General features: G+C 40.3%; 1 protein-coding gene across 4 annotated transcripts in view; it reads right to left on the bottom strand.

Moving 5' to 3' along the window:
- LAMA2 (laminin subunit alpha 2) overlaps positions 1-20,060 on the bottom strand; it is a 711,555-nt gene that overhangs the window by 101,625 nt on the left and 589,870 nt on the right. For all 4 annotated transcript variants that reach the window (XM_075203053.1, XM_075203052.1, XM_075203054.1 and 1 more), the window contains 3 exons: positions 16,774-16,876; positions 3,397-3,513; positions 2,836-3,018 (listed from right to left, as the gene is read on the bottom strand). In XM_075203053.1, coding sequence (XP_075059154.1) covers positions 2,836-3,018; positions 3,397-3,513; positions 16,774-16,876 — 403 coding nt within the window. The remainder of the gene's footprint in view (positions 1-2,835; positions 3,019-3,396; positions 3,514-16,773; positions 16,877-20,060) is intronic.

Here is a 20,060-nt window from a genome sequence, read left to right as displayed (position 1 = left end):
TTACTCTCTCTCATGAGTGATAACACTGTGCTTCTATTTTCAGAATTTTAGACTATAGCGCCCCCCTTGTCTTAAGTGCAATGGGCCCCCCCAAGCCTTAATACGACTCTGCTACCCATCCATTATCCACTGACAGCTGAAGCCTGAGTCAGGTGCTTTTACACATGTCCTTAATTAGATAATGGTACACATCTGCCAAATAACAGGACAAAACATTATGGAGATAACAACTCAATAACAGTAGCCTTTACTTTAATGTTCTTTAGGACCAGCATTCAGGTCACCACCAAATACACAACCATGGCAGGGAAGGTTACATATAGCACGGTAGCTAAGTGGTTAGCACTTCTGCCTCACAGTGCTGGGGTCATGAGTTCAATTCCCAACCATGGCCTTATCTGTGTGGAGTTTGTATGTTCTCCCTGTGTTTGCGTGGGTTTCCTCCGGGTGCTCTGGTTTCCTCCCATACTCCAAAAACATACTGGTAAGTTAATTGGTTAATTGACCCTAGTCTGTGTGTGTGTTAGGGAAATGGGGTAGGGACTGATGTGAACGAGTTCTCTGTACAGCGCTGCGGAATCAGTGGCGCTATATAAATAAATGGTGATGATGATGATGATGATGATATCAGTCCATCAACCTGTGATGGGTATCTATTTGCTAGCTTTCCAAATATTTCAAATGTCTTACAAGCACATGTGACCGTAATACGTTTAAAGTTATCTCCTGTATCTCTTAGTCCAGTGGTTCCCAAACTGTGCGATATATCACAGGGTGCCGTGGCCAAGGCCAGTTGTAAGCAAGGTGGAGGACTACTTGGTAATTATTTGGGCTTAGAGGTGCCTTGAAAAATATGGAGACCCTAAGGGTGCCTCGAACTGAGAAAGTTTGAGACCCACTGTCATAGTCAGTAACTGCTTTGTATTACGCAGATTTATTGCTTGTACTGTGGTTGGGGTTTTTTTTGTTTTTGTTTTGTTTTTTTGCTTTTCTTTATGCCTCTGTATATGCTTGAGGGTCTCAAAAAATCCTTTTTAAAAAATGTCTTAAAAGCAATGGCTGCTATAGCTATTTTAAGATGGCCCTTTATGAGCAGGCTGTGCTGTTTAGCCAAAGTGCAGAGGAACAGTATCCGTATCCATTTTGGTCACCTAAATTCTATAATGAGAGATAGGCCAAATGAGCCAAAGGGTTGTTGAAATGTTAGATGATCAATTGTTAAATGTCCATTATGATAGACTATTAGTAACATTGGTTTTAATTCCCTGAAAGAAAATGAAGTAATTTACATACTATATTTAGGTTAACATCATGAAAGTCATATAATAAAAAAGATAGTTGTATGTTATATATTGCAAGAAAATGTAGGCCAAAAATTGGAAGGATTGTAGCTGAATTCATAATTTTCAATGTATTATATGTCAAAACTCTGAGCATGGTAGTTTTCTAGCCTGCAAGATTCCTAGAATAATTTCTCTTATTTAATAAAGAAGAATACTGAAGAATACTGAATTAATTCGGTTTGCAGTTAAAATGTAGAATTTCTCTGGATGAGAATACAGAAAAAAATATATCTATTATATTTTTTCATACTTTTCTTTTTTATAATCTATTCATAGCATATTGATCCCTGTTAGTATGTGTATAGTATGTAGAGCCCAAAAAAAATGATGTAGAAGAATGTATGACAAGGTGGCATAGGGGGACATTATGACACTTAATTAATTACCAGCTTTCAATCAAGTTGATGCCTTAAGACTTATCACAACTGTCACTGTAAGCCCCAAGCTCTACTTTGGGATAATAATAGTGGAGCATAATAATTTAGGCTGGTGTAAATTGTGACACCAACAGTAACACTATGGGGCCTATTTATAAGGACTCAAAACATTATCCCATTCACTATATAATGGCCAGAACATGTTTTTTTAATGTTTATAATTCAATCAGAAGTAACATCCATATATAGCTTAATATCTGCACGAGGTAGAATAGTGATGACCATGTGCCTAACAGTGTGTGGGAGGCAAAGATAAGAAACAAATGGATTTGCTATGAAAGCTTCATTCCATGATTTATAAATAATAAGTTAAATAAGGAGAACACATGTTATATTAATTTCAATACAAAGTATACTACATTAGCATTATATTTTTGAAGGTACATTAACCCCCATTGATTTCTATACTTGCTCCGTAGAAACTACTGACTGCACTCTTACCCATTTAAAGTACTGGCCCAAACAGGCGAAAGGTTTCTTGCGTAAAAGTAATCTAAAAGGCAGCATTAACATTGCAGTGCTAAAATTTCATCAATTACACTAATTGTAAGGTTTTTTTTAGCCATAAACAAGTTTGACTTTTGAAAAAGTTGAATATTTTTTTGTTTTATACATAGGAATAACACAATGAAATCCTTTTTCAAAAAGTCATCTCTAACTCCACGCCAGGGATTTGAAATAATCCCCATGTTTACTGTGTTAAATTACTGTAAAAATATAAATTTTACAGTTGGTGAACTTTTAATCAGTTCCACTGTTGTGTGCTTATAGGTTGCTTCTTTTTTTTTAAAAAAAACTAAAAAAAAATTCTATTTTGTATATACAATAGAGTATCTTTTATGCTATTTGGTATTTTATTAGCTTGTCTTAGACGTTTTCAATTATTGCATATCTGCACACCACACAATTCTTTCATTCTGTTTCTGTATCTGTATTTTTATGCATCTGTTACAATTCCTTTGCCTTGCTTTTTTACAATATTCAATAAAATGTAATTTGGAAAACCTGGTAAAGAGTTTGTAGATGAATAAAGAGGTGACATATTTGTGACTTACCATTTTCAACTGGATCTTTTGCAACTGCATTGGTTTTAGCTACGTCTTCTTTTAGTGCGCTGTAGTTCTGTTTCAACCCCAGGAGATTCAGATTAAGATCTTTGATGCGTGCAAGAACATCGTTTGCAGTATCATTTGCTTGCTTGGCTTTGTCTTTTGCGGCCTGAATCTTCACCATTGTATCTATTACAGAAAAATGTATGTCAAGCAAAGACTGAGAGGGGATACAAGAACATGTCTGGCCAATTGAATGTTACCATTATCCTTCCTTGAATTGAGAAATGTCTATTTCCTTATGCATTTCAATGACATTTTCCTCTGATATAATGCTGCTGAATTTAGTACTTCCCTGGAATATACACATATATAATACAGCTAAAATGTTATCATTTTAGGATTAATACTTCTAGAGGCACTTAACAAGTATTGTGTTTGTTTGCCTGTTAGCTGTATTACTGTCAGGTCTCCTCTTTTGTTTTATCGCCAACATTTTTAGGGATTCTTATTTACGGGATAGGTAATAAGTTGAGTTTATAATTTTGTTGTTTTATAGTCACATACCATTGGGTATAGCAGAAAGTTTTCCAAATGTGTCATTCAGATCCCTCACCAAATTTCGGTTTTTCTCATCAGCATTTAGCAACCTGTCCTTCATTGCAGCAAGGTCATTTTCATTTTCTGTGAAGAAACACATTATCCAGAAAGTTATTTTACCTATATCATTTATATATCCATACCATTTTGACTAGCGTATTCAAATATAGCAAAGATTGTCACTTATATCAGTAGAAATAACAAACTATCAATCACTAACTTCATCGGTGTAAGGATTAATGAACCTGCCATGAAAGCACTATGGAACCCTTTTTCTGGACTCATATCTGAAACTCATCTGACAATACCTACTACCACTGACAAAGGTATGGCCCTGGAACAGAAAATAATGACATGCCTCCTTGTATGGTTTATCCGGAGTCACTCTGCTATAAGCAGAGGTGGAACTACCATTGGTGCAGCAGGTTCGGTGCACTGGGGCCCATGGAGATAATGGGGCCCACTGCACAGGGAAGTAGCAAGCTGTAAGCCCTGGTTCCCTCCTCCACGCTTCTTTGCCTACAACTTGCTAGTTCCGCCTCTGGCTATAAGGTCCTATGAGAGCAGCCTAGATATGACACCTATTTAGCAGATGTGTCAGTGACCTGTTGGATTAAAAAGAACTTGAGGCACAAACTTCAAAAGCTTTGTTTCACAGTTCAGCAAATAGGATAGGACAGTGAGAGAAACCATGACACTATCAATTATGTCATACTGATATTCGGAAATTCATGTGTATACGAATCTCACAAATCATGGATTATCCCAGCAAATCTGCAATTTACCTTAGAGAATCATGATTTGCCTTATACAGTTTTCAAAATTCAAATGTACTTGCTGGGTGGACATAACTTTTTATCGTTCCACAAAGCAAGGAACGGTCATAAGCATAAGCTCATAGCATTTTTAGAAATCTCTCTCATAATATGAAATCTCATTTTTGCATGGGTCCACAAAACTAGGCACCTCCATGCATCTAGTCTGCACTTAGCAAGGATCGCCTTTGCTCTGCCAAACTCATCCAATCAGCTGGTGCAAGAGCCATCATCTTTCTTATAAACTCATGCACTTTGGTTGTAAACTAGGTACGCCAGTGCAAAATGAGCCAGTGCAAAATGAGCCAGTGCAAAATGAGCCAGTGCAAAATGAGCCAGTGCAAAAATAACGTCACTATTGCACCTCAGCAGCTTTGTGTGTTGAATATGACCTCCTAATCAACATATCTTAGTAAGCATTTTGTCTAGTTTCTACTTGTTGCTGAATATTTATTTTGTGCCAAATCAATCTAATCTTATACCTATCATGGCACATTGAATTTTTTTACACGGCGCACTTACTGCTCTTGTCAATCTTGAATGGGGAGGGGTAGTTTGGGTTTTGTCTATTGTTGATTCACTTTTAGAAGTTCATAGTTGCAGAATTGGCTGGCTCTTCATCATCCCCATAAAAATAGATTTTTTTTTCAACTTTTAATACATTTATTCTTCTCTTGGAAAGGCATTTTAACAACACTTTGATGAATTTCATTATGTTTATTACCATGTTGTGAACCCCTTGACCCTTTATATCCTCTCACACATTTTCACTTCTTGCTCTAAAAATAACTAAACAGTTTGTTTGAATGTGCAAGCACTGATTCCCTTTCAGATGTGACAAAAAAATCACCAATACTCCACTTGTGTTATACACAATAAATTGCATGGATGTGTCAGTCAGTGCATTTAACCATATACATCAGTTGATGTCACAGTGTACTTTTCAGGCATTTGTATAATGGCACTAATGACACTATAATCTGCATCAGTCAGCGTGTTTTAAAAGTGCACGGCTTGGGATCACAATGATTTGCCTGTGCATTTAAGTATTTGATAGAACTAATAAATGTGCTGATTGCAAATTTCGCACTTTTTCGTTTGCCCACCATCATCATCATCACCATTTATTTATATAGCGCCACTGATTCCGCAGCGCTGTACAGAGAACTCATTCACATCACTCCCTGCCCCTTTGGAGCTTACAGTCTAAATTCCCTAACATACACACACACACACACACACACACACACAGACAGACAGAGAGACTAAGGTCAATTTTGATAGCAGCCAATTAACCTACCAGTCTGTTTTTGGAGTGCCCATCCTTATGAAGCATTATCCAGTGTAAGACCTTGAAACTTTGACTAGGAAAACTTCATAAATATGCCTTTAACTTCATATTTCTGTGCTCTGTATGCCACCTGCTTCAATAACTCCTCTACATATCTATTAGACAAATGAATAGATCTTTTCTCTATTTTACAAGCAGCGTTTCCACTGTAACATGGAAATTACTGAAGGTCAAAAGGTAGACGGCAATTTTACATACTAATGAAGAGCTGCATTTAATTAGAAAAATAATTTGTGAATGCCGTGATTGCCTTGTAGCATTTGTATGAAACTGGAAAGTCTATACTTGATAGCTGCTGCTTATAAACATAATTTATTTTGCAATTTGTATCATTGTGATCGAAATAAAAGAACTAAAGTTGTATGGGATAGAAATGATGGCAATAGAAATTATGTTTATAGGCAAGAGCTATACTCAGAAGACAGCTCCTAGTATACTGAATGGTAGATGACGCTGACCGGTCATCAGTCAAAGTGTCAGGAGATCTGTATACACTCATTGGTAGAGGTCTGTGAACTATCCAACAAAATGCAGTCAGCAGTATGCTCAATTGCGTAAATACCAGAGGTGCATTTACTATGGGGCCCACAGCTGAGAGGGGCTTGCTTTCCCTATATATATATATATACAAGTTAACCCCTGCCTGATACTCATGCATTCTAGTCAAATCAAGCTACTTAAGGTGTTAAAAAGGTTCTTGTCATCTTCATCGCCACACACACACGCCGCTAGGCTTTTATATATTAGATAATGCTAAGAATTTAGTAGGTCAGTGTAGTATATAACTCCACCCAGCAGGTGGCGCTGCAGCTTAAGCACTCTGTCACCCGGTAGTTTTTTCCACAGACACACACACACACACTAACACAGCATGTGTGTTCATGAGGTAAAATTACCTCACGAAAATGAGTTTGAGCCCTCAACTCGTAAATTTAGCCTTTACTACCCCTCCCATGTGGGGAAGGGGGGATGATGGAAGTTAACTAACTTCACTATTATAATTTTTTTGTCAAATAATGTCAGTATACCAAATTTCAGGTCAATTGGATGAGCCCTTTCTGAGAAAATAGTTTTTTTCACACACACACACACACACACACACTAGCACACGCCGCTAGGCTTTTATATGTTAGCTATATATATATATATCTTATATATATAAGCCTAGCGACGTGTGTTAGTGTGTGGAAAAAACTATTTTCTCAGAAAGGGCTCATCCAATTGACCTGAAATTTGGTATACTGACATTATTTGACAAAAAAATTATAATAATGAAGTTAGTTAACTTCCATTATCCCCCCTTCCCCACATGGGAGGGGTAGTAAAGGTTAAATTTACCAGTTAAGGGCTCAAACTCTTGACCGTGTGGGTATTTATTTACCAGAGCCTGTGTTTGGTCATGGACAATTTTATGTCGCATTTTCACGAGTACGGAGAAGCAGTGATGTGAAAGTGCAGGTTATGAATACTGCCCTTCAGGGAAGACTGATTGAGCACAGCGATAAGGTGTTTAGCAGAAACGTTGTGTATTGAGAGGTTTTAGAACAGTAAGAGGATGGAGATTAAGGATGTGGCGATGAAGATGAAGGATGAGGTGATGGAGAAGAATGATAAGGTGGTGACATGTGGACAAAACCACGTTAAAAAAGGGTGCTTACGTCGGGAAGTAACGCTCTTCCCCTTAGGAGGCCTTGCCTAGCCCCAAATGCATGACAAGAACCTTTTTAATACCTTAAGTAGCTTGATTTGACTGGAATGCATGAGTATCATGCACGGGTTAACTTTATATATATATATATATATATATATATATATATATATATATACAAGTTAACCCGTGCATGATACTCATGCATTCTAGTCAAATCAAGCTACTTAAGGTGTTAAAAAGGTTCTTGTCATGCATTTGGACCTAGCCCAGGCCTCCTCAGGGGAAGAGCGTTAGTTCCCGACGCAAGTGGCCTTTTTAATGTGTGTTCATGAGGTAAAATTACCTCACGAAAATGAGTTTGACCCCTCAACTTGTAAATCTAGTCTTTACTACCCCTCCCACGGGGGGAAGGGGGGATGATGGAAGTTAACTGACTTGACTATTCTAATTTTTTTGTCAAATAATGTCAGTATACCAAATTTCAGGTCAATTGGATGAGCCCTTTCTGAGAAAATAGTTTTTTACACACACACACACACACACACACACACACACACTAACGCACGCCTCTACACATGTGTGTTCATGAGGTAAAATTACCTCACGAAAATGAGTTTGAGCCCTACCAAATTTCAGCCCTTTTTGATTTTTTTTCCCCACACACACTAAGAATTTAGTAGGTCAGTGTATAACTCTGCCCAGCAGGTGGCGCTGCAACTTGGTTTTTTTTTTTCACACACACACACACACACACACACACACAGACAGACAGACGCCACTAAGCATTTATATATTAGATATCTATATATCTCTTTCACCATTTATTGGTACATGGGGACCCCTAACAAAATTTTGCTAAGGGCTCTGCAAATGTCTAGTTACACCCCTGGTGGTGATGGGTCCCAAAAAAAACAGGTCTATTGTCCAGTGTACTGGGGGTTAGTGTGAGACTAATGGAATGATATGTAATTCCTTCTGGTTTCTTTAAGAGATCTGAGTAAGGTCGATGCTAGCATGTCTGGCGCCCCCTGCAAAAATAAGTTTGTGCCCTCCTCTTTTATAAATAATTTGTTTATTCAATAATGCTTTTCTTCTTTTAATAGAAATCATATTATAAATTTTCATAAAGAGAGTAATACAAGTAAGTACATTAAACAGCGTACATTTATTGTTCTATTAATAATGTAAATGAACAATATGTATTCTTTGCAATAAAATTTTACATTTTTAGCAAATTAATTTGGTGAGAAGTATAGAAGAGAAAAAAATCCCCCCTTCATCACACTGTGACCTCCTTCATCAACCGGCCCATGTTTCACCCCTGCAGGTCCCCCCCTGTTTCACCCCTGCAGCACCTTCCCCCCCTTACTGTTTCACCCTGCAGCAGCATCCCCACACTGTGCCCTCAAGCATCACCTCCCCACTGTTTCACCCCTGCGGCATCGCTCCCTCACTGTTTAACCCCTGCAAGCCCCCCCCCCTGCTGCTCACTGTTTCACCTCTGCAGCATCACCCTCCACACACTGTCTCACCCTTGCAGCATTACCCCCCACACATTGTTCCACTCCTGGTGCAGCATCACCCCCCACACTGTTTCACCCCTGCAGCATCACCCCTCCACACACACTGTTTCACCCCTGCAGTATCACCCCCCCCCACACACTGTTTCACCCCTGCAGCATCACCCACCCACACACTGTTTCACCCCTGCAGCATCACCCCCCCACACACTGTTTCACCCCTTCAGCATCACCCCCCCACACACACTGTTTCACCCCTGCAGCATCACTCCCCCACACACACTGATTCATTCCTGCAGCATCACCTCCCCTCCTCTCGGTTTCACCCCTTCACCCCTGCAGCATCACCCCACCCTCCTCATGGTTTCACCCCTGCAGCATCACTCCCCCACACACACTGCTTCACCCCTGCAGCATCACCCCCTACACACTGTTTCACTCCTGCAGTATCACCTCCCCTCCTCTTGGTTTCACCCCTGCAACATCACCCCACCATCCTCATGGTTTCACCCCTACAGCATCACCCCCCCTCCTCACGGTTTCACTCATGCAGCATCACCCCCCCACACACACAGTTTCACCCCTGCAGCACCCCCCCTTCCTGTTTCTCCCCTGCAGCACCACGCCTCCTCACTGTTTCTCTCCTGCAGCACCCCCCCTCCTCACCGTTTCTCCCCTGCACCACCCCGGTCACTGTTTCTGCCCCTCCACACTTCCCCCTCCACACTGTTTCTCCCCTGCAACACTTCCCCCAGCTCCTCATTGTTTCTCCTGCAGCAAGGGGATTTATTTATTTTTTGTTTTAAATTTTTGTAGCAGGGCCGGTGAACAGCAAGGAAGACAGATGGTGGAAGGCACCTCTTCGGCTTACCCCCCTTCCCCCCCCCCCCCCCCCCAATTTTGCTTACCTAGCTTACCGCGTCCGCCGGCCCTGGATCTGAGGCTGAATTTTGTCACCAACAGTGATTAGACTGCACGTGTGTGTGTGTGTGTGTGTTGTGGGGTCTGCATTACAAAGCCATGATCTGTCTATAAAATAGAGCAACCTTTTAATAAGCCTGACTTTACTTCACTCTGCCTCTCTCTCCTGAGGCACATTAATGTCTGTCTCGCATTGGCTCTGTCCCTTATGCCTCCGGGATACAGGTATGGGATTTAAAACCTACTTTAGTCTATTCTGTTCTCCTTTCATATTGATATATATTGATAGTAATGTTTTGAATACAAATGTTTATGTTGCGGTTACCTTCTAAGTAATTGGTTTCTGTTGTTGCTGTTTGTATGGTTAACTACAGCATAACTTGCATGATGTTTGGAGAGCGAAACAAGAGGGTGAATGGGACTATACATTCTTTTCTCCTGTCCACAACTCCTCCTCTTACTGTCTGACAAATGGTATCTTCAGCAGGTTGCCAATGCTGCTTTTTTGTCTATCACATGGTCGGACCATGCCCCATTAACCTGGTGCTTGAAAGCAGCTGCTAGAGATTCTTTCCCCCCGAGCCCTTGCCACCTGTCTGAGTATGTCCTGTTAAATGACATTGGTAAACGGCTGCTGAGTGTAGCTTTGTAATCTCACTTGCAGACTAATACTCCGGAGGACACCTCAGAATATAACCATTGGTGTGCCATACAAGCTGTGGCCAGAATTAGACGCACCCAATTGGAGGTGCTTGAATTGTATGAGGCTCAGATTATCGCTCTGGAGCCCCTCTGCCCATGCCAATAAAGCGTCCTTGGTTGACCTCAGTGAAAAATTAAATCATTCTGTAGCCCGGTTAAATCAGAAGTTTTACAATAGAGCGACTAAAGTCTGGCTTGTACATGTAGAGGGAAGCCATTAATCGTATCAAGGTTCTTGCCAGGCCCCGGGAGAGCTAGTATCTAAAATCTGCTGGATATCACTGACCAGTTTGCCACTTACTATGCACAGCTTTATAACCTACACCTGGACCACTCCCAACCTCATCCCTTTCCCACCGTTATAGCTGATTTACTAAATAACTTCAGATCCCATCTCTTGCTTCTGATACGGTGGCTGGCCTGTGCTCTGCCTGAATGGAGGATGAAGTCCGAGGGGCAATAAAATCCCTTAAGCTAAACGAGGCGCTGGGCCCAGATGGCCTCATAAATAATCTTATCTTTCCTTCCAGACAGAGCTCAGTCCAATGCTCAAAACCCTCTTTAATAAGGCCACTGAGGATCCTTATTTACTCAAAGAGATGGTGGAGGCTAGAATTGTCACCATCCCCGAGCCTGGCAAGGATCCAGCTTATTGCCAAAACTACCAACTCTATCCTGCCGAGCCTGATCAACCAAGACTAGGTTGGCTTTATTTTTGGCAGACAAGCTCCGGATAACACGCGCCTGGTTCCTAATATACTGTTGACTCATACAAGTCGGGCTCATCCCCTGCTGCTGCTCTCAGTGGATGCAGAAAAGTCATTCAACAGGATACATTTGGATTATCTGATGGCTGTCCCTGGCAGGTTTAGGTTTCATGGTTTCTTCCTTCAGCCGATTTGAACCCTTTATAGCTGTTCCTCGGCTAGAGTTCTCAGTAATGGGTTCCTGCCAGCCCCTTTTGAAATTACTAACAGCACCAGGCAGTGATGCCCACTCTATCCGCTCATTTTCGCATTAGTCATGGAACCCCTAGTGGAACAGATCAGAACAATGCCTGTTATCACTGGCATCCGCATGGGGATATGCGCACAAGATTTGCTTATTCGCAGACGATGTCCCGCTGTTCCTGACCAAGCCTGGGACCTCCTTGCTCGCCCTGCAGGTAGTCCTCCGAAGATACTCTGAGGATTTTTATAAAATAAATCCCACTAAATCAGAAGCCATGGGGGTGGGACTCCCACAGGATGTGCTTCCCTCTCTCCAGTCTTATTACAATTTCCACTGGCGCTCCTTATCTCTTAAATATCTGGGAATCCATATTTCATTCTACCCTAAAGACCTCATAGAATGTAGCTACACTGCGCTGTTACATCATTTCATGACTCTTACTAACTCCTGTGCGGAATATGAGGTCTCATGGCTTGGTAGGATAGCCCTCGTTCAAAATGATGCCAAAATTGTTGTACTTGTTCAGATTCATGCCAGCAGATCCATGCCAGCTTTGGTTCCCCACCAAATTCATAACAAGTTTTCTTGCAGTGCCTTGCAGTTTGTGCGGAGAGGCAAGCGTCCTAGAATGGCTAAGTCTCGTTTGTTTTGCCCTAAATTAAAAAGCGGTCTAGCAGCCCCTGACCTGGAAGTTTACCAAAAATCTGCAATGCTCAAACAGTTTAAGGACTGGACAGCTCCCCACCCTCGCAAATCATGGGACTTCATAGAGACCCACGTGGTATCCCCGCTGCCGATAGAGGATTTACTTTGTGTAGAGGGGAAGTCCAGGCCGGCTTGCCTGCCTAGCATTAGAGATTCCCTGGCAAGTTGGGGCAAGCTGGTGAGACTGACCCAGGATTTTTTCTTTCCCTCTTCCCATCTCTCCTCTTTGCAATGGCCTCCCTCATCCCGCATCTACTAGGGTCTTAGAGCTTGTTGAGAGGGTTGTTTTGGTAACGTTCTCCTGTCTTCAGGAGCGCTTCCAGATCCCGTCTATTGACTTCTACAAATATCTCAAGATGCACCACTGGATTCAGTTGCAATAATCTTCTCCATCTCCATTGCTAGTTCCCTCTTCCTCATTTCCTGGACTTGCCCTAAAATTAAACCCTTATGGGATGAAGTGTTTGGATTAATCCAGCAAGTAAGTTTTAGAGCCATTACACCACAGCCTTCTCTAGCCCTCCTTTAATTATATCTGCCTGATTTCTCAGCAACAGGTATGTTGCTGGACATATCTTAATTGCCTCTAAAGCGACTATTGCTCAGCATTGGAAGAACCCGGCCAAAATTATAGTGAAAACTCAAAACAGTTATGTGATGAAAACCATAGCTTTTAAGTATTCCACTTCAGTGTCCTCCCCCTGATGAAATGGTTCACCTGGTCTGATTATTAGGCTACCCATACTGGGCAACTCAGTGGCCCAGTGGTTAGCACTTCTGCCTCACAGCACTGGGGTCATGAGTTCAATTCCCGACCATGGCCTTATCTGTGTGGAGTTTGTATGTTCTCCCTGTGTTTGCGTGGGTTTCCTCCGGGTGCTCCGGTTTCCTCCCACACTCCAAAAACATACTGGTAGGTTAATTGGCTGCTATCAAAATTGACCCTAGTCTCTCTCTCTTTGTCTGTCTGTCTGTGTCTGTGTGTGAGTGTGTGTCTATATTAGGGAATTTAGACTGTAAGCTCCAATGGGGCAGGGACTGATGTGAATGAGTTCTCTGTACAGCGCTGCGGAATTAGTGGCGCTATATAAATAAATGATGATGATGATGATGATGGTTGCGACCTCCCCTTCTAGGTCAAGTTAGGGCTCACGCCACTTACCATGGGCCGCCCAAATGAAGGGCCCTCTCGCACTTTACCTCCCTCCCCTCTCCGAACGCTCCTGGTGATGTCTAGCCCTCCCCTTCCACCTTCCCTGCCTCTCTCCTTTAGTTTGTAGTCTACCCCTTTTAATGTCATCCTTGGTTCTCTATTTTTTTTCTTTTGTTTTTGTCTATTTATCTGCCATGCGAGATATGTTTATCTATGTATACTTTATACTTTGGAAAATCTACTAAAAAGCTTTTGAGCTAAGAAAATAAATAAATAAATAAATAAATAAAGCCACCTGAGATTTGGGGTGGCGTGTGTTATAAAGTCACCACGTGAGATATTAGCTGTCTGCACTATAACACTACCACTTTAGATTTAGGGGTCTGCATTGTAAATCCACAAAATATTTAGGGGACTTGGATTTTAAAACCACCAGATATTTAGGAAACCTGCATTTTATAGTATCCTTCAGAATAGGGTTGACATTAAATTGTCGTCACTAGAATGCATTGTGTTTCGACTGGTGTTCATAAGAACACTCTTTGTATTATATAGAGGTCACTAGAACATTCTCTGTATTCTATATTGTTTATTAAGATGCTCGCTGTTTGCTCCCATGCAAAAAAATTGGAAGCCCTGTCGCGGTCAACAAGAAGGATTTGTAGTTTAAAAACTTTCCTTTTTCTTTCATCTTTCCTAACAGTTTCAGGATATTTTTAAATATTTATGTAATTAAAACTATAAGTAACAGCATCAGTCAGACTTGCTACTTGGATACCAAAATCTTTCTGCTCTTAGCTCTCAACTTTAATTGACATCACTGAAAGACATGTGCTGCTTGTTCCTGTGCAGTTCTAATGAATGCCTTACAGTGCCGAGCCACCATCATCTAGAGCCACAACTATGACAGTGAGTCGTGTGCCATGGCCCAGGGCATAAGACTGAGGGGCAGCTCAGGTGTGAGGAGTGAATATCTAAGTGACAATGACAGAGTTGCTCTGAGCCCACCTTACTCAGATCATCACAATGCCTCAGAGAGCTGAATACAAGGGGTGCTGTCTGGTGGCTACCTGTCATTTTTCTCACTTTCATTTTATTTTTCCTCTCCAAACAGATGTGCTTTTGTAAACCGAGTGATTTATAAAAGGCCAAACCACACATCAACTCACGTTATTTAAGTGAAAAGGTCTCAAATCGCACTCCCGATTCTTACCCATCAAAGGTATACAAACTGTTCCATTTATTAAGCACGGGTTTGCCAAAGCACTTGGCAAACTGCTACTAATTGTTGAAAAAAGCCTCCAAAGACATGGTTCAGACAGGTGAGATAGCCCAGGGGAAGGGCCAGCCACCTTTATCTCTTTGCCAAGGATCAAAGGTCTGTTTCTCCCCTGACTCCTCAAAATCCCCTCAACTCCCTCCTCCACTCCCTTTTCCCTTTTTCCACCCCTCCCCACCATTTTATTAAATGGAAATGCTAATAATTTAATATCAGTGCTGGTAGAGAGAAAAGGTGTACTAATTAAAAGGGAATGCTTGTAATATAAAGTCATGGTTGGCAGGAAAAGGAGATAAACGTCTACATATTAAATTAAAATGCTATTTATTTAACGTTAGTCTGGCGCCCAGTGCTACTCAACCTTAAGCCAGCAATCTCTAGGTGTGTTGGTCAGCCCGCCCCCCCCCCCCCCCCTCTAAAGGACTGAACCTGATGCTGAGTAGGCTGAGCTCAGGAATGAAAGAGAGTTTTTTAACATTTATTTATTTATACCTTATAACAGGCAAGATAGTTGAAACAGAATGTGTCTTTGAGCTGTGTCACCTGTCAGAACCACGTCTATGTTTTATTTCACCAATAAGTGGAGGTTTGCCATGTGGTTTGGCAAACCCCTGCTTAATAAATGGAACAGTTTGTATACCTTCCAGGGGCTGGCTGGGTTGCAGGGGGGCATTTGCTCCCCTGGCTGGTGTCATAGAGGGATACCTGCATTTTATTCCTTTAAAATGTTCCTAAAATGCTGCTGAGCCGAGTCTTGCCCTGCCAGGCTAAAATTTGGCAGCCTGCCCCTAGTACCTTTCATAGATAAAAATCGGGAGTGTTGTTTGAGACCCTGTGGTTTTAAATAATGTGCTTTGATTTGTGATTTGGCTTTAGTAAATCGCTCGGTTTACAAACTGCACATCAAACTGCAGTTTCGTAAATCTACCCTCAAGCAAACATTTAGTTAAGAACCCTCCAATCTGTCCAGTTTCTCCATAAGATGCAAACTTTTACAATCTCTACAGACTCTTTACATGCAAATATGTGCGCATCTCTTAAAAACAAGCTCATAACAAAATGTCAGAAAATTCCTTTATGCTGTAGGTCAACTTTTTGGGACTTTTGAATGTGACCTTTAAATCTTTAGTTCCAATGTTCAACAATTAAATGTAATATTAGTTTCTACAATATATCAGCAATAGCGACATTACGCACCAGCGACACATTACATACGCTAATTAAAATAATATTTATTTGAAATTTGATCTGCATGAGCCTGCAGGGAATCTTTTATTTCAAAGCACCTGCCCTGCTACTCTATGGGAATCAATCATGTGGGTGTTGAGTGTAGCTGCACTAAGATGACATTTACATATAAATTAAAAAAAAAAAGAAACTAACAGACTACATCAGCTCCATCCATCTTTTGCAAGATTACTTTTCTATGAAATGTATGTTTTCTATTAACGTGATTTTGAGATAGACAAAGATTGTTCAGTTTAACCTCTTCACAGCTGAATGTTAATAAAGTGTGCCCTGCATTACATTTATTTGCCTAACTTACCTTACAGCACTACCATTGCATTGCAGGAATTTAAAGAGGAATTCCAGCTACATATTTGTTTCTGATTGCCCATCTGTGCCAAAAGTAGATATACATTGCCCCCTCCCATGCTTGCACTTCCATAAAACAAAGAGGTATTTCAATAAATCACAGCTCTACTAATTGGGTGCAGGGGGGACTACGAGGAATCACTTTATTTACTTGAGATGCCCTTTAAAAAAAGTTTGGTTCTATGATGGTAGATTACTTAATTACTTAAAAGATGCACTCCTGTTTAGCTATGGGAGTTACTAATCATTCATTTTAAAATGAATGATGAGATGAGTGTAAGCGAAAGAACCAATAATAAGCTAACAATTCCTTGCTCACGGCATGGTATTGGTCCGCTCGGCTTTCAGCTTTCGAAGGGAACGAATGTTGGGGTGATTTATTTTTACGTTACCTGGTAATTAAGTTTTGGGCTCTAAACCGAAGATCTTGTGCAGTGTATTCTGCAATGATTTGAGTTATGTTCTTTCAATAGTTACATTTTTCTAAAAACATATTAGCAGGTTAATAGCTTTCTGACAAGTCTGTTTGCTTGTGTGGCAGGGATTTTAGAGTGTAAACTCTAATGGGGCAGTGATGTAAATAGCATAGTAATAATAATAATAACATATGATAAGTCACATTTTTGCACAATACATTATTGGATAATAAATAATTCCAATGTATTTTCTTTTTCAAAGAAAGATGCTCCACCAATATTACCTTTTAAATGTTGAGCCTGTCCCTTAGCATCAGTATGAACCCGGAAGCTTTTCTGAATAGACCTTTTTGCTTCATCTTTTAAGGATCCTTGTGGGCCAATAACCTTCATCAGAAAACAAACAAATCATTTAGATTTCATTAATAATAATAGAATTTAGGTGCGAGTTTTTCCATACCAGAGAAAACATAAATGAACTCAATCCTTGAAAAGTCCACTTGGATTAAAGGCAAAATGTGCTACATGGAAATTGGATTTACTCTAATTTTTTATTAGGATTATTTAGCAACATATAATGTAGTACTTAGATACAAAACAAGGGGTCTGATTCATTAAGGATTTTAAATGAAGAGGATCCTTATTTCAGTCTCCTGGACAAAACCATGTTAAAATGGAAGGGTGCAAATGAGTGTTCTATTTTGCCCATAAGTTAAATACTGACTGTTTTTTTCATGTAACACACAAATACTTGATGGCTTATTTGTACACTGAAAATTAAAGTTGATATGTGTGTGTTACATGAAAAAACAGTCAGTATTTGTTTAGTACAATGTTGTTTAGACTGTGCCTAAATAACATAGAAGAAGGAATTAAAGTGCATAATCTTTTTTGCAGTTGACACAAAATTATACAGCGCAATAGAGTCAGTATAAGATCCTCAGACAAATAGGGTGGTGTGGTAGCAACATGGCAAATGAAGTTCAATCTGCATAAATGTAAGGTCATGCATTTGGAGACTAAAAATATTTATGTTGTGAACACTTTAAGCAGGACTATGTTAAGTGAGTCCATGATGGATAAGTAAATAGATATATTTGTAGATTAAGGGTTTTTCATACAATGGATCCCATATGCCACTTGAGATCTACCTGCACCACCACCTATCCTTTAAATGCCCCTCATCCCTATGCCACCAATCTCTGCAGTACGTCTTTTCCTGGTATTAGTCCCCATTCTCCTCAGTAACTGCAGTAATGAACTGCACTGTGACCCACAGAATAGTCATGGATTGCTTTCTCCTGCAATGTATGATGCAGGAAGTACTGGAGGAAAGGAAAGAACCCTCCCCTACATCACTGTTAGTCACTGTGCTACTCATACAGTAACTGCAGGAGAAAGCATATAGCGATTTGTCTGTGGTTACCCCCGCTGTGCCCTCCTGCTACGCGTTTCAGAGATGGTCTCCTTCAACAGGCAACTGGCGAGCATATATGAGTAGATAAGCTATATTTGCATGTACCTCTTTTATTGTAAATTCATCCCAATTTGTGGTCAACTCAGTATGAAGCTCTTAGTCACTGACTGAAATGCTACAACATTTGACATTTATTTACTTGGCTATCTGACAAAAGAAAAATGTATAAGATCCTGACTGACCATGAAATCTATTGAGTATAAATCTATTAGCTGCAGTAGGGGACTTGAGCTGAAATCTAAATAAATGCTATTATCACAAGTTTAACTGCTTATGCATTTCCATACAATCAGCAGCGAGGATAGCAATTGTGCCAGAAGTCTTATATATGATTTTCTTTTATTGTGCTGAGTTCTCTATACATATCTCAATGGAACCTCTGCACATTCTAAAAAAAAATTGACAGCTTGCCTAGGTGCTTAATTTGATTTTCTATTCTTGTCTTTCTCATATTGTATATACACATCAAGCTGGTCAGGAAAACAGGCTTAAAGTATAGTAAAGGCTTTACTAGTTGAAAGCTGCCTCCGTCGTAGTTTTTTTTTTTTTTACCAGCACCTACAATACGGATTTATTATTTAATGATTTATTTTCTGAATGATTGACAGGATTGTGAATATCCTTTGAATAAACGTTAAGAAATCATTTGAGTGCTTTCGCCTTCAGTTTTATTGTATTAAAACTTTTATTTTTTCCCAGCCCCCAGCATCTGTCAACTTCCGATCCGTATCTGAAATTTAACCAAACTACCTTTGAAGATGCAATGGACACAGATAAAATCCACCTACATGAAGAGAAAATATTCTCCACCACGGTGATAATTTGCTATTCCAGCTCCTGCTCATTTTGTAGAAAGCTAATGTACTGGTATAAGGCAAATTGCTTGTACTTTTTCATTTGCTAATTTATGTTTGAATTATTTTTATTCAATTTCTATATTTCCTAATTTACCATAACAGTTGACCTTTCTCAAGGTTGACCATTACTATAAAAAAATCGCAATTCCTCCCTCAAATGAGGTAATGGGTAATTTGAAATGTACATGGAGATCTAACCGAGCTATGGTTTCCAATAAATATATTATATTATACCAACATTATTTTGTATTTTACAAGTCTCTCTATACAGATGCTCCTTTTCTACAAAATAACAAAAATTAGCTGTTCTTGCGCTATCAGAATTGTTCCCTTTTTAAAATATTGTAATAAAACAAACTTTTCAAGTTACTCTAATTACAGGAGCAAATGATAAGGGAAACTAGTCAGTAGCAAACTCTGAACTAACCCCTGTAGCTTTGAAGCACTCAAGGGGCCTGATTCAAGTCCAGACATACGTCTGTTTACGTAGCATAAGTTGCTTGATAGGGCACTGCACATGTCCAGAAGATGACATTACACTAATGAGCACAATTGCCTGTAATTCATATCCAGATGCATCTGAGACATAGACAAACGTCCCCTTATAGGCAAAACTACGCAAAAGTTGTGCACAAATGTTGTGTACTCTTGTTAAACATGTAAATTATGCCCAATTTGTGTCCCGCTTTGAATCAGGCCCAAGATGTTTTCTGTAGGCAAAGGGCACCTGAGGACATTGCAAAAGAATTTTAAGTATTGTCTCTCTGGGTGTGTAATGTGTGTACATTAGTGAATAGAAACGGACAGCCTTCAAGGGCGGTCACATGTGGTTATTCTGAATTTCTATGATTCACTTCTTTAGTATTCTTCCTAGTGACTCTGAGGTTGCACAATAAGTGGGATACATTCACACAGTCTATGTAACAGGTTACTCTATACAGGGTCAGCAGTTGGGATTGGCAAAGAGAGCAATTGCAAAGGCGCCACATAACTCTGGGCCAGGGGCAGATTGGCCATTGGCCTCACTGGGAGTTTTCCCGGGAGGCCGACAGGTTAAGGGGCCGCTTAAGGCATTTTAAAGCACATTTTTTCTTTTTCTTAAGTGATGCACTGAGTGGACCGAGCTTATCAGGGCTGACTCTGTCTCACTAGTGGCCAGCCCCGGCATTACACTCCTTTCTGCTTTAGTCCCTCCCCTTCCTGCTTCTCACCGCCCTATACTCATTCAGCATGGGCT

Source organism: Mixophyes fleayi, chromosome 3, assembly GCF_038048845.1.
Source record: "Mixophyes fleayi isolate aMixFle1 chromosome 3, aMixFle1.hap1, whole genome shotgun sequence".
Lineage (NCBI taxonomy): Eukaryota > Metazoa > Chordata > Amphibia > Anura > Limnodynastidae > Mixophyes > Mixophyes fleayi.
This window is presented reverse-complemented; position numbering and strand designations above follow the sequence as displayed.